Below are 12,500 nucleotides of genomic sequence, written 5' to 3'. Positions count from 1 at the left end.
TTTTGTTGTTGTGTTGTAATGTTGTTGTGTTGTTGTGATGTTTTGTTGTTGTGATCTTGTGTTGTTGTGATGTTGTTGTGTTGTGATGTTTTGTTGTTGTGATATTGTGTTGTTGTGTTGTCGTGATGTTGTGTTGTTGTGTTATTGTGTTGTGTTGTTGTGTAGTTGTGTTGTAATGTTGTGATGTGTTGTTGTGTTGTTGTGTTGTAATGTTGTTGTGTTGTTGTGATCTTGTGTTGTCGTGATGTTGTGTTGTTGTGATGTTGTGTTGTCATGATGTTGTGTTGTTGTGTTGTTGTGTTATTGTGTTGTGTGTGTGAGGCGCAGTGTAGAAAATGTAGAAAACAAAGCCGAGACGTAAACAAAGGAGAGTTAGACTTAATAATTATTTTCTTTTTAGAGGATTAAATAACTGCGTTCGCGTGTTCTAAGCGTGTGTGGAATGTAACACACACACACACACACACACACACATATAATTAATAACCAGTTGAACCAGTTGAAAGACTGAACTGTGAGATCAGGCCCCGCCCCCTTCTGAGTCACCATGGCAACACCAAACATGTTTATGTAATTAAATATACTCGTTTTGTTTGACTCGTGAGGGATAATAAATGTTCTGTGACCAGCTTCTTCTGGATGTTTGATTCCTCATCAAATGTTCTGAGAAATAATGAAATCCAGAACAAAACATTTTGCTCCAGATGTTTCCACGAAGATCTCAAAGGAACAAATAAAACGTTTCTTCATCAAACCAGAGCTGCTGATTGTTGGACGGTTGATGAGTTTTACTTACGAATTAAGTCAGTTTTACGACATCAGCGAGGAGAGCATCTCGTCTTCTGAACGTTATCGGGATTATTTTCTTGCTTATTCGATTCGTTGTGATGTCGCTCAGTGTTTCCGTCCTCGACTCAAAGATGTTCATCGTCCAGAGATGTAAAGAAACATTTAGGAAACTGGAATCAGAAAACAAATAGTTTGCGATTAATTTAATATTTGACAACTAATTGATGCGTCTTCACAGCTCGAGTGTTTAAAACTGCGACCGCTTCACTTCGTACGGCTCGCTGCAGTTTCCCCGCCGACACATTTTAATGTTGGCGATTACAACTGATAACGCTGGAAACAGCTGGTGCAGCGAACACGTCTTTGTTGATGAGTCTTTCTTGCTGTCTTCACCGACCAGCAGAAGGTCCAAGTGGCGCCAAAGTCGCCGTGTTTCCACGTCTGCAAACCAGTAAACTTTTAGTAACTTTGATGGAAACTGAGGGCGGAGCGATCGTTGACTGTACCAAGTGACCCGACCTGCAGGTGAGAGAGCGTCCTTAGTGGTGTCTCCATATCGCTGACACGTGGTTGCATTAGAGGAGGAGCGCGTTAGCTTCAGTGTAGCTTCCGTTGCTAACTGCAGTATTATTTAGAGTCTTTCCCTCTCAACAGTCATCTTCACGTTAAATGTTCTCCTGGAAAAACCATCGTATGTGCAGATTGTAAAAGGAGCTGTGAGGGCGGCGGCGGGTACAGGAAACTCCTCCGCGTTGATGGCGTACGTTTGGCAGCGCCGAGATAATGATGGATGCTTCGGCGTCCGGCCGAGCTGCAGCTCGCATTAATAAATGCTGAGGACGCTGCTGTTCTTTAAAAGCCAGTTTTGCTTTCTTAGTCGGAGCACGATAGAGAAGGACAGCCGGAGACGGATCGGAGGAGCGAAAGGTCGCGAGACGAAGTTCAACAACGCCGTGAATATAAATCTAAATATCTCCGTTCACGTTCAAAACACCTTTGAATCGTCTGAAAACAGGTTTACAAGGAATTCTCATAACAAAGTTATGAAGTTTGAAGCTGATGAAACAAAAACCTCAAACAGAAACGATGAAACTCAACACTTCCTGCGCAGATGTTTCACAATAAAAGCCAAAAGCCTTCCAGCGGCCCTCCCTGTGCCTGTAGGCTTTTAATTTGAAATATCTGGAGAAGCTCAACAGTGAAGTAGAAGTTATTTATTTATATTAAATACACTGTCTTTGTTTGTTAAACATCCCAGAGGACACACACACACACACACACACACACACACACACACACACACACACACACACACACACACTTCAATAATCAATACAATAAGCTGTTATTGATCTTGTGTTGTTGCCTGCACACACTTTTAATCAACTCGGCCATTTTCCTATTGATCCACACACACACACACACACACACACACACACTAAATGATGGATGATAATGTGAGCTTCGAATAATCAGTTTATAGCTGAAAAGATGATTTCTTAAGTTTTTTTTTTTTAATCTTTTAATGTACAAATGTAAACACATGGAAGAGATTTATGTATTTAATGTATAAATACAACCAGCATCACATGATAACATTTCTCTGCGTCTCTCATGTGGCAGGTTGCCTAAGGACAGAGGGTGTAAGGACAGAGGGTGTAAGGACAGAGGGTCTAAGGACAGAGGGTGTAAGGACAGAGGGTCTAAGGACAGACGGTGTAAGGACAGAGGGTCTAAGGACAAAGGGTGTAAGGACAGAGGGTGTAAGGACAGAGGGTCTAAGGACAGAGGGTGTAAGGACAGAGGGTCTAAGGACAAAGGACAGAGGGTGTAAGGACAGAGGGTCTAAGGACAAAGGACAGAGGGTGTAAGGACAGAGGGTCTAAGGACAGAGGGTGTAAGGACAGAGGGTGTAAGGACAGAGGGTCTGAGGACAGAGGGTGTAAGGACAGAGGGTCTAAGGACAGAGGGTGTAAGGACAGAGGGTCTAAGGACAGAGGGTGTAAGGACAGAGGGTCTGAGGACAGAGGGTGTAAGGACAGAGGGTGTAAGGACAGAGGGTCTAAGGACAGAGGGTCTAAAGACAGAGGGTGTAAGGACAAAGGGTGTAAGGACAGAGGGTGTAAGGACAGAGGGTGTAAGGACAAAGGGTCTAAGGACAGAGGGTCTGAGGACAGAGGGTGTAAGGACAGAGGGTCTGAGGACAGAGGGTCTGAGGACAGAGGGTGTAAGGACAGAGGGTCTAAGGACAGAGGGTGTAAGGACAGAGGGTGTAAGGACAGAGGGTCTAAGGACAGAGGGTGTAAGGACAGAGGGTCTAAGGACAGAGGGTGTAAGGACAGAGGGTCTAAGGACAAAGGGTCTAAGGACAAAGGACAGAGGGTGTAAGGACAGAGGGTGTAAGGACAGAGGGTCTAAGGACAGAGGGTGTAAGGACAGAGGGTCTAAGGACAGAGGGTGTAAGGACAGAGGGTCTAAGGACAGAGGGTCTAAGGACAGAGGGTGTAAGGACAGAGGGTCTAAGGACAGAGGGTCTAAAGACAGAGGGTGTAAGGACAAAGGGTGTAAGGACAGAGGGTCTAAGGACAGAGGGTCTAAGGACAGACGGTCTGAGGACAGAGGGTGTAAGGACAGAGGGTCTAAGGACAGAGGGTCTAAGGACAGAGGGTGTAAGGACAGAGGGTCTAAGGACAGAGGGTCTAAAGACAGAGGGTGTAAGGACAAAGGGTGTAAGGACAGAGGGTGTAAGGACAGAGGGTGTAAGGACAAAGGGTCTAAGGACAGAGGGTCTGAGGACAGAGGGTGTAAGGACAGAGGGTCTGAGGACAGAGGGTGTAAGGACAGAGGGTCTAAGGACAGAGGGTGTAAGGACAGAGGGTGTAAGGACAAAGGGTGTAAGGACAGAGGGTGTAAGGACAGAGGGTCTGAGGACAGAGGGTGTAAGGACAGAGGGTCTAAGGACAGAGGGTGTAAGGACAGAGGGTCTAAGGACAGAGGGTGTAAGGACAGAGGGTCTAAGGATAGAGGGTGTAAGGACAGAGGGTCTAAGGACAGAGGGTGTAAGGACAGAGGGTCTAAGGACAGAGGGTGTAAGGACAGAGGGTGTAAGGACAGAGGGTCTAAGGACAGAGGGTGTAAGGACAGAGGGTCTAAGGACAGAGGGTGTAAGGACAGAGGGTGTAAGGACAGAGGGTCTAAGGACAGAGGGTGTAAGGACAGAGGGTCTAAGGACAGAGGGTGTAAGGCCAGAGGGTGTAAGGACAGAGGGTCTAAGGACAGAGGGTGTAAGGACAGAGGGTCTAAGGACAGAGGGTGTAAGGACAGAGGGTGTAAGGACAGAGGGTGTAAGGACATAGGGTGTAAGGACAGAGGGTCTAAGGACAGAGGGTGTAAGGACAGAGGGTGTAAGGACATAGGGTGTAAGGACAGAGGGTCTAAGGACAAAGGACAGAGGGTGTAAGGACAGAAGGTGTAAGGACAGAGGGTCTAAGGACAGAGGGTCTAAGGACAGAGGGTCTAAGGACAGAGGGTGTAAGGACAGAGGGTGTAAGGACAGAGGGTCTAAGGACAAAGGACAGAGGGTGTAAGGACAGAGGGTGTAAGGACAGAGGGTCTAAGGACAGACGGTCTGAGGACAGAGGGTGTAAGGACAGAGGGTCTAAGGACAGAGGGTCTAAGGACAGAGGGTGTAAGGACAGAGGGTCTAAGGACAGAGGGTCTAAAGACAGAGGGTGTAAGGACAAAGGGTGTAAGGACAGAGGGTGTAAGGACAGAGGGTGTAAGGACAAAGGGTCTAAGGACAGAGGGTCTGAGGACAGAGGGTGTAAGGACAGAGGGTCTGAGGACAGAGGGTGTAAGGACAGAGGGTCTAAGGACAGAGGGTGTAAGGACAGAGGGTGTAAGGACAAAGGGTGTAAGGACAGAGGGTCTGAGGACAGAGGGTGTAAGGACAGAGGGTCTAAGGACAGAGGGTGTAAGGACAGAGGGTCTAAGGACAGAGGGTGTAAGGACAGAGGGTCTAAGGATAGAGGGTGTAAGGACAGAGGGTCTAAGGACAGAGGGTGTAAGGACAGAGGGTGTAAGGACAGAGGGTGTAAGGACAGAGGGTCTAAGGACAGAGGGTGTAAGGACAGAGGGTGTAAGGACAGAGGGTCTAAGGACAAAGGACAGAGGGTGTAAGGACAGAGGGTCTAAGGACAGAGGGTGTAAGGACAGAGGGTCTAAGGACAGAGGGTGTAAGGACAGAGGGTGTAAGGACATAGGGTGTAAGGACAGAGGGTCTAAGGACAGAGGGTGTAAGGACAGAGGGTGTAAGGACATAGGGTGTAAGGACAGAGGGTCTAAGGACAAAGGACAGAGGGTGTAAGGACAGAAGGTGTAAGGACAGAGGGTGTAAGGACAGAGGGTGTAAGGACAGAGGGTGTAAGGATCGTTTAGTGCAGTAAAAGACTAAAACACACTGAAAGTTGAGGAAACGTCCTCACAGAGACAGAAACACAGGCAGACGGTGACACCTGCTGATGAACCAGCAGCAGGGAGCAGCTGAGGGACAAATCAAACGCCCATAAAGAGCTCAAACAATAAAATCTTCGTCTAAGACTGCAGATCAACGGGAACACATCTTAATTAAAACATATCTACTGCCATTTGTCCAACCTGGGTGACATCACGCTGCAATGCATTGTGGGATACGCTGCTGCAGTCTTATTCTTGCTGGGTCACTTTGTCTTTTCCTACATTTCCCAGAATCCCTTTAAATACAAGCGAATACAAATCAATTCAAACTACAAAGTGATTTATGTTTGAACATGAAGCTCATTGTTGTCATCAAACTGAGTAATTATGAATAATAATGTACTATATAATTAAGTCTTTACACTTGTGTTCATGCAGCTGTGATAACACACACACACACACACACACACACACACACACACACACACACACACACACGCTGCACATTAATGCAGAATAAATAGGAACAGTTGGGTTGATTGATATTATACATTATATATATTATAATATTACTCTATACTGCTGACTCGTGTATTACATATGTAATAACATATGTTATAACATATGTTATTACATATGTTCATGGCTCTGTTTGAAGCTTCACTGGATTCTGATCTCGAGGTTTTTTAAACATTATTTTTGATTTATTTTTATATCAAAATGTTTTATGGAAACATTATGACTGCTGTTCATATGAACTCCATCTGTTTCACGTTAAAAGTCTAAATGTTTTATTGTGAAACATCTGCAGGAAGTTCAGATTTACATTAACAACGTCTTAAAAACAGCATCCATCTCAATAATAAAGGAAATAAATACAGTTAGAGATTATTACAGTGTGTGTGTGTAACTGTGTGTGTAGATGTAAACTCTCCACAGCTACATCACATAACGCCTCATGTACATATTAAACACTTGTAATATAAACTGTGTTGATGTGAGTCATGAAGTGGGGAAGCTTCATGATATCTGTTAGTTACATGTTTGACTCTGTTCACCTGTAGTGTGTACAACATGTATGACCTTGTTCACCTGTAGTGTGTACAACATGTATGACCCTGTTCACCTGTAGTGTGTACAACATGTATGACCCTGTTCACCTGTAGTGTGTACAACATGTATGACCCTGTTCACCTTTAGTGTGTACAACATGTATGACTCTGTTCACCTGTAGTGTGTACAACATGTATGACCCTGTTCACCTGTAGTGTGTACAACATGTATGACTCTGTTCACCTGTAGTGTGTACAACATGTATGACCCTGTTCACCTGTAGTGTGTACAACATGTATGACCCTGTTCACCTGTAGTGTGTACAACATGTATGACTCTGTTCACCTGTAGTGTGTACAACATGTATGACTCTGTTCACCTGTAGTGTGTACAACATGTATGACCCTGTTCACCTGTAGTGTGTACAACATGTATGACTCTGTTCACCTGTAGTGTGTACAACATGTATGACTCTGTTCACCTGTAGTGTGTACAACATGTATGACCCTGTTCACCTGTAGTGTGTACAACATGTATGACTCTGTTCACCTGTAGTGTGTACAACATGTATGACCCTGTTCACCTGTAGTGTGTACAACATGTATGACTCTGTTCACCTGTAGTGTGTACAACATGTATGAATGTTACAGTACATATCTTTAAAGGAGCTTTTCTCTAAAGGAGCTTTTTCTCACACTCTTCAGCAGAAGTCTCCACTTCAGCAGCACTTACATACACCAAACTTTCCACTTTCATTCCTCTCTATATTCTGAAGCTTTGTGCAGAGGGCTTTGTTCACATGTCACTCACAGCTCATGTTATACACGCTACACTCACTTTCTGTGTGTTGACAGGATTTAGTGATTTATGGAGTGATACAAAGACAGATCCAGAATCTGTACAAACCTTTGACATGTGAACAACATGAAACACTTTGAACCTGCTTCATCCAGACTTCACTTTACATCTGGACATGGAGCACATCAGCACATATTTAATAACATGATGTCTCATTTACATATTCAAACATTCTAATTTATGTCTCACCAAAGCTCTCGGTATGTTTACCAGGGAGTGATTATTATATTTATATTATTATATATATTATAATATTAAAGTGTTTGTACTCACAGTTTCATGTCTGTTGGAACGCAGGAAGCAACAGAGTTCAGCTTGGTTTTCATTTTAGCCGTTATTAAATTACCTGCATGTGACCACACATGGGGGGGGTTATGTTGTGTTTGTGAGACGTCACACTACAGGTGAATAAAGTTACATTTGAAACATACAGATATCAGCATGAAGCTTCCCCACTTCATGACTCACATCAACACAAGTTTATATCACAAGTGTTTAATATGTACATGAGGCGTTATGTATATATATAAAAATATTATATATTATATATATTTATTATATATATATATATATATATATATATATATATAATATATCAATTATATATTATATATATTTACATATTGAGGCTGTAATGAGGCTTGCAGCCTCAGGAGGGCGACAGCACCACTTTATCCTGGATCCATTTGAAATAATCAAACATGACACTTTATCTTTTTATTTATAATTAACAGGAGAAATGTGAACAGGTGAGCGTTACGCCGGGTCGGACTACACACCATATTTCTGATGGTCGCTGCGTCAGATTGGACAAATATTGTCATATTTTCTGGCTGCGACTCGGCGGAGAGACGTGACCGATCAGCGCTCGCCATCCTTCACCTTTAGTTTTTGTGACATTTCAAACGTTCGTTTAAAATTAGCTTGGATTTAATGGAAACGCGTGTGATGACACACGGGATAAAACCATCGATTGTCACGACATTGTTTCGTCTGTTTCGTCTCCATATTACTAAATGCAGTGTCACTCAAAGTCTGAGTAGAAACAGTCAAAGGCTCAGTTGGTGTTAGTCCTCTGTATTCTAGCTGATTAGTGCCGTTTTAACAACAAGCCCCTCCCTTTTTACAACTGACTCAGGAGTCCTGGAGCCAATCACCTGCTGGCAGGTGGGGAGGGTGGAGTCAGGGGCCGGGTTAGGTGCTGGGGTGGGGTTAGGAGTTGAGTGAGGGTCATGGGTGGAGGCTGGCATCGGGGCGGGCTCGGTCTCAGGGACAGGGTCTGACCGAATCTCAGTCCTGTCATGTGACACCTGCTGCATCTCCGTGTCCACTGTAAGCCCCGCCCCCCTGTCCTGCACCTGACCCATAACCCAAGTGCACCCTGAGCAGCTGGTAGTGTGTGACCACCCCTCCCTGCATGTGTCCCCCCTCTTCACTCTGCCCCTCCCTCTGGGTGGGGCTCGCCTGTGTCCGCGGTTCTGATTGTCTCTTTCTTTCTGGTTCTGGTTCTGGACCCGTTGCGCTCTGTGCAGCGCCAGCGCAGCGAGGTCCGAGTGAGACGACGTGCTGTCAATCAACCTCCTGCCCATAGAGAGCGGCCGGACGGGCAGCGCCAGCCTCAGCCTCAGCCAGAAGCGGGACCGCCGCGGTTCAGATCGACTCCCTCGCCACGTCACGGTGGTGGTGGCGGCCTGCCGGAGCTGAGCCACCTCCACACAGGGCAGTTTACTGATCGAGCGCAAAACAACAGCAACGATGGAGGCCTGGTGGTCATGTTGGAGGTACAGACCCAGACGACACTCCAGGAGACTGAAGCTCTTCTCTGCCAGGTAGTCGGGGCTGAGGACGAAGAGGAGGCGGCGGCTTCGCTGCATCGAGTGCAGGATGGTTTCTGAAAGGTCTGACGGAGCACAAACAGGAAGAGTCAGGAACTGCAGCTGATACAAACAGCCGAGATATTAAACACAATGTGAACAGCTCTGCTGGTGTTAGTGTCGTTGTTTCAAGAGTAAAATATAAAGTGTGGCATGGGCAGGGAAACTGCTGCAACTACTACTACTACTGCTGCTGCTACTGCTGCTACTACTACTGCTGCTACTGCTGCTGCTACTACTACTGCTGCTACTGCTGCTGCTACTACTACTGCTACTACTGCTGCTACTACTACTGCTGCTACTGCTGCTACTACTGCTGCTGCTACTACTGCTGCTACTACTGCTGCTGCTACTACTACTGTTGCTACTGCTACTACTACTGCTACTACTACTGCTGCTGCTGCTACTACTACTGCTGCTACTACTGCTGCTGCTACTACTACTGTTGCTACTACTGCTGCTGCTACTACTACTGTTGCTACTGCTGCTACTACTGCAGCTGTTGCTACTACTGCTGCTACTGTCAATGCAAAATAAGACCAGTTTTGGCAAGTTGCATCAGAATGAGGCAAAAGTGTGCTTGAAAACATATTGAATAAATCACACAAAGGTGAGATTTTTCTTTCCAAGAGGAAAGACTGTGGAGAGTAAGTAGTTGGTTTGGTAAATGTACGATAAAGAACAGCATAAAGCTTCAACGGGAAACATATGGGACCGTCTCTTTCCTCCCAAACATAGCTACTGATCCAGTGACTTTGTGAAGCCACACTTACGGGTAATAACATGTTAGCACACTATTGTCAGGATGCTAAATAATAGCATGCTAATCTTAGCATTACGTTTGTACTGCTGCTTTAAGTAAGAGGGCTGCTAGCTTGGCTATAAACTGCACTGAATTATAGATTTATTTTAAAATGAAATTTGAATATTTGACATGACAATTGGTGAGTTTTAGACCTCTGTAAAGAATCTGTGATTTTAAACCATATGAACCGAACTACATGCTTGTGTGGATTTGTGCAAATGGAAGACATGAAATGAAAAACACTGAAATGAATGATGATGACAAACATTTGATGAAAATTTCATTTATTAAAAACTAAATAGATTAATTACTGTAAACAGCAAAAATACAAAAGTTAGAGCAAAACAAAGTGCAGGATGCATTCTCTCATTACAATACTGTTCTTTTGTGTTAAAAAATATAACTTGATTATATACTGCATGTAGAAACGTGGAAACAGGGAAATTAAATAAAGAAATACAGAAAGTGCAGAGTAATTGCAACATTTCAAAGTAATGATCAGGTAAGTTTTGGTCCGTAAATATATTTATTTCTGCCTAATATTTGAAACGTTGTAGTACATGGATGCCTCCTGGTGAGTTTGTGTTTCCTCCCTAACATTTATAAGTGTGGCGCTTTTAAAGCCTATTGCATATGGTATTGTAAATCTCCCTCTACGCTGATGACACCCAATTGTATTTCTGAGTTGGCTTGTTTTTAAAATGGAGGCCACAAAACATCTTTATGAAAAAAATCTAACAAAGGTTATGCAACCACCGCAGCCGAGTGTTGAACTGTATTAAGATGCAGTTCCTCTAATGGCCACTAGAGGCTGCTTAGAGACAAGTCAGACTGTATTGAAGTGAATGAGAGAATGTAGAGATGCAATACAATGAAATGTAATTTCGTACGAACATTTATGGTCCTCTGAGGATGAATCACCAACAGCTCAAATATCCTGTTTTAAGCACTGATTATGAGATACCATTAAAACTAATGATAAATTCCTGTTCCTAAAATCAGTTCAGTTTATTTCCCTTCATTAATGTTTCTTCTTGTACATAGATGTATATTGTGCCTTGATTGACAGGTGTCTCAGCCAATCAGCTGCTGTGGTTGATTGTTTCTGCCCACTTTGGACAAATAGTAAGAGGTAAACCAAACTCCAGGCTTCAAAACACATTCGATACTTCTGCGCTCTGTAATGTGGACACTGGGAATATAAAGCACACTGATGATGGACGAGAGTGTGCAGATGAGAAGTGACTCATGATGCTGATAGTAGGAGGACACACTGAGGACGTATCACACAACTACTGAAGCTGAGTTTATGAGAAGCACCAAATGTTTTTTAAAGGATTCGTTTGTTACTTTTGTGTTGAGTGTTTTGAAATAAAGGTTTTGCAGAATAAGGCTGGAGATGATTGAATGTTTGGTTTAGTATCTGAAGGCGCTGTGTGAGTGCTGCTGCACGTCTGTGGAAGCTCTCAGTCGTGATGACGTGAAGCTCTCGGACGTGTCTGTGCAGCTTCCCGTGCTTTGGTCCCTTTTCAGACTGAACTGTTGCAGACGTCACGTCTACGCTGCAGAGTTGACGACTTTCTGCGGTTCTTTGACAGTGTTGGTGATGAGGCCTGTTTGGGAGTTTGTGCTGATCTGACTGTGCAGCCTCAGCAGAGCCACCTCCTTACTGCCCCCCCCATCCACCTCCCTGCTGCTAACCCTCCTCACAGGTAGCTCCACCCTCAGCCTCTTCCAGAAGCGTGACGTCAGCTCCTTGGATTTGTCCCCCTGCCATCTCACCAGCGCCAGGGCCACGCGGGCCCTCCTCAGCTCCCTGACCAAGCCCTGCCTCTGAACCGGCTTGTACTGGACCAGGATCACCCGCAGGTGCCCGCCCCGCGCCATGCTGTCGATGCCGGCCTGCAGCTCCAGCAGAGCCTGGGAGCCCTGGCAGGCATAGCCCGGGCTAACGACCACCAGGAGGCGCCGGCTACGAGCCACGAAACTCAGAGTCTCATCTGTGATGGCTGCGGGGAGAGAGGGGGGGTTAATGAAGCGCTGATAAGGGGGGGGGGGGCTGTTTTTGGTTCACTTGCCATTCTTAGCAGGAATAAAGAAAAGGGAGAAGAAGAAGTTTTAACACCGATAGGACCAAGAGATTTGTCCGCAGCACCAGGAGCAGCAGCAGCTTTATAAATGCAGGAAGTGTAGAAGAAGAAGAAGAAGAGGAAGAAGAATGAGAAGGAGAAGTAGTGTAGTGTGTACTGTAGTGTAGTGTGTACTGTAGTGTGTACTGTAGTGTAGTGTGTAGTGTAGTATAGTGTGTACTGTCCTGCAGTACTTGTGAGTACTCACTCCCCCCCGGCAGACTGTCTCTGTCAAAGATACACACTGAGTATCCGAGCTCGTTCTCCAGAACGCTGCGCAGAGTCGACAGAACGAACTGCTCCTCCTCACTGTTCCTCGCATACGAGATGTACACGTCATACTCCTTATCATCTGCACAAAAACACACACACACACACACACACACACACACACGGATAGGAGTCATGTTCATGTCACATCTTCTATATTTCCTGTGAGTTTGCTTATCTGCACAGGATACCAAGTAAAAACCTTCAGTCATCTGATCTGATAAGAAGAAGAAGAAGGAGAAGAAGAAGAAGAAGAAGAAGAAAGAG

The 12,500-nt window shown here is 44.9% G+C and overlaps 2 protein-coding genes across 2 annotated transcripts; both read right to left on the bottom strand.

The window, feature by feature from the left end:
- Positions 1–7,816: 7,816 nt before the first annotated feature.
- Positions 7,817–9,256, bottom strand: LOC115006034 (uncharacterized). The gene has a single exon (XM_029428061.1). It carries the CDS (start codon positions 9,027–9,029, stop codon positions 8,238–8,240), a length of 792 nt encoding a protein of 263 aa, XP_029283921.1. The 5' UTR covers positions 9,030–9,256; the 3' UTR covers positions 7,817–8,237.
- Positions 9,257–10,101: 845 nt separating this feature from the next.
- Positions 10,102–12,472, bottom strand: LOC115006035 (interleukin-1 receptor accessory protein). Its single transcript, XM_029428062.1, has 2 exons — positions 12,172–12,472; positions 10,102–11,843 (listed from the first exon to the last, which is right to left on the bottom strand). Exons 1-2 carry the CDS (start codon positions 12,443–12,445, stop codon positions 11,392–11,394), a joined length of 726 nt encoding a protein of 241 aa, XP_029283922.1. The 5' UTR covers positions 12,446–12,472; the 3' UTR covers positions 10,102–11,391.
- Between the last annotated feature and the right edge of the window lie 28 nt (positions 12,473–12,500).

The sequence above is a fragment of the Cottoperca gobio genome, unplaced genomic scaffold (genome assembly GCF_900634415.1).
Source record: "Cottoperca gobio unplaced genomic scaffold, fCotGob3.1 fCotGob3_432arrow_ctg1, whole genome shotgun sequence".
NCBI lineage: Eukaryota > Metazoa > Chordata > Actinopteri > Perciformes > Bovichtidae > Cottoperca > Cottoperca gobio.
Note: the sequence above shows the minus strand (reverse complement) of the source record. Positions and strands in the feature narration are given on the sequence as shown.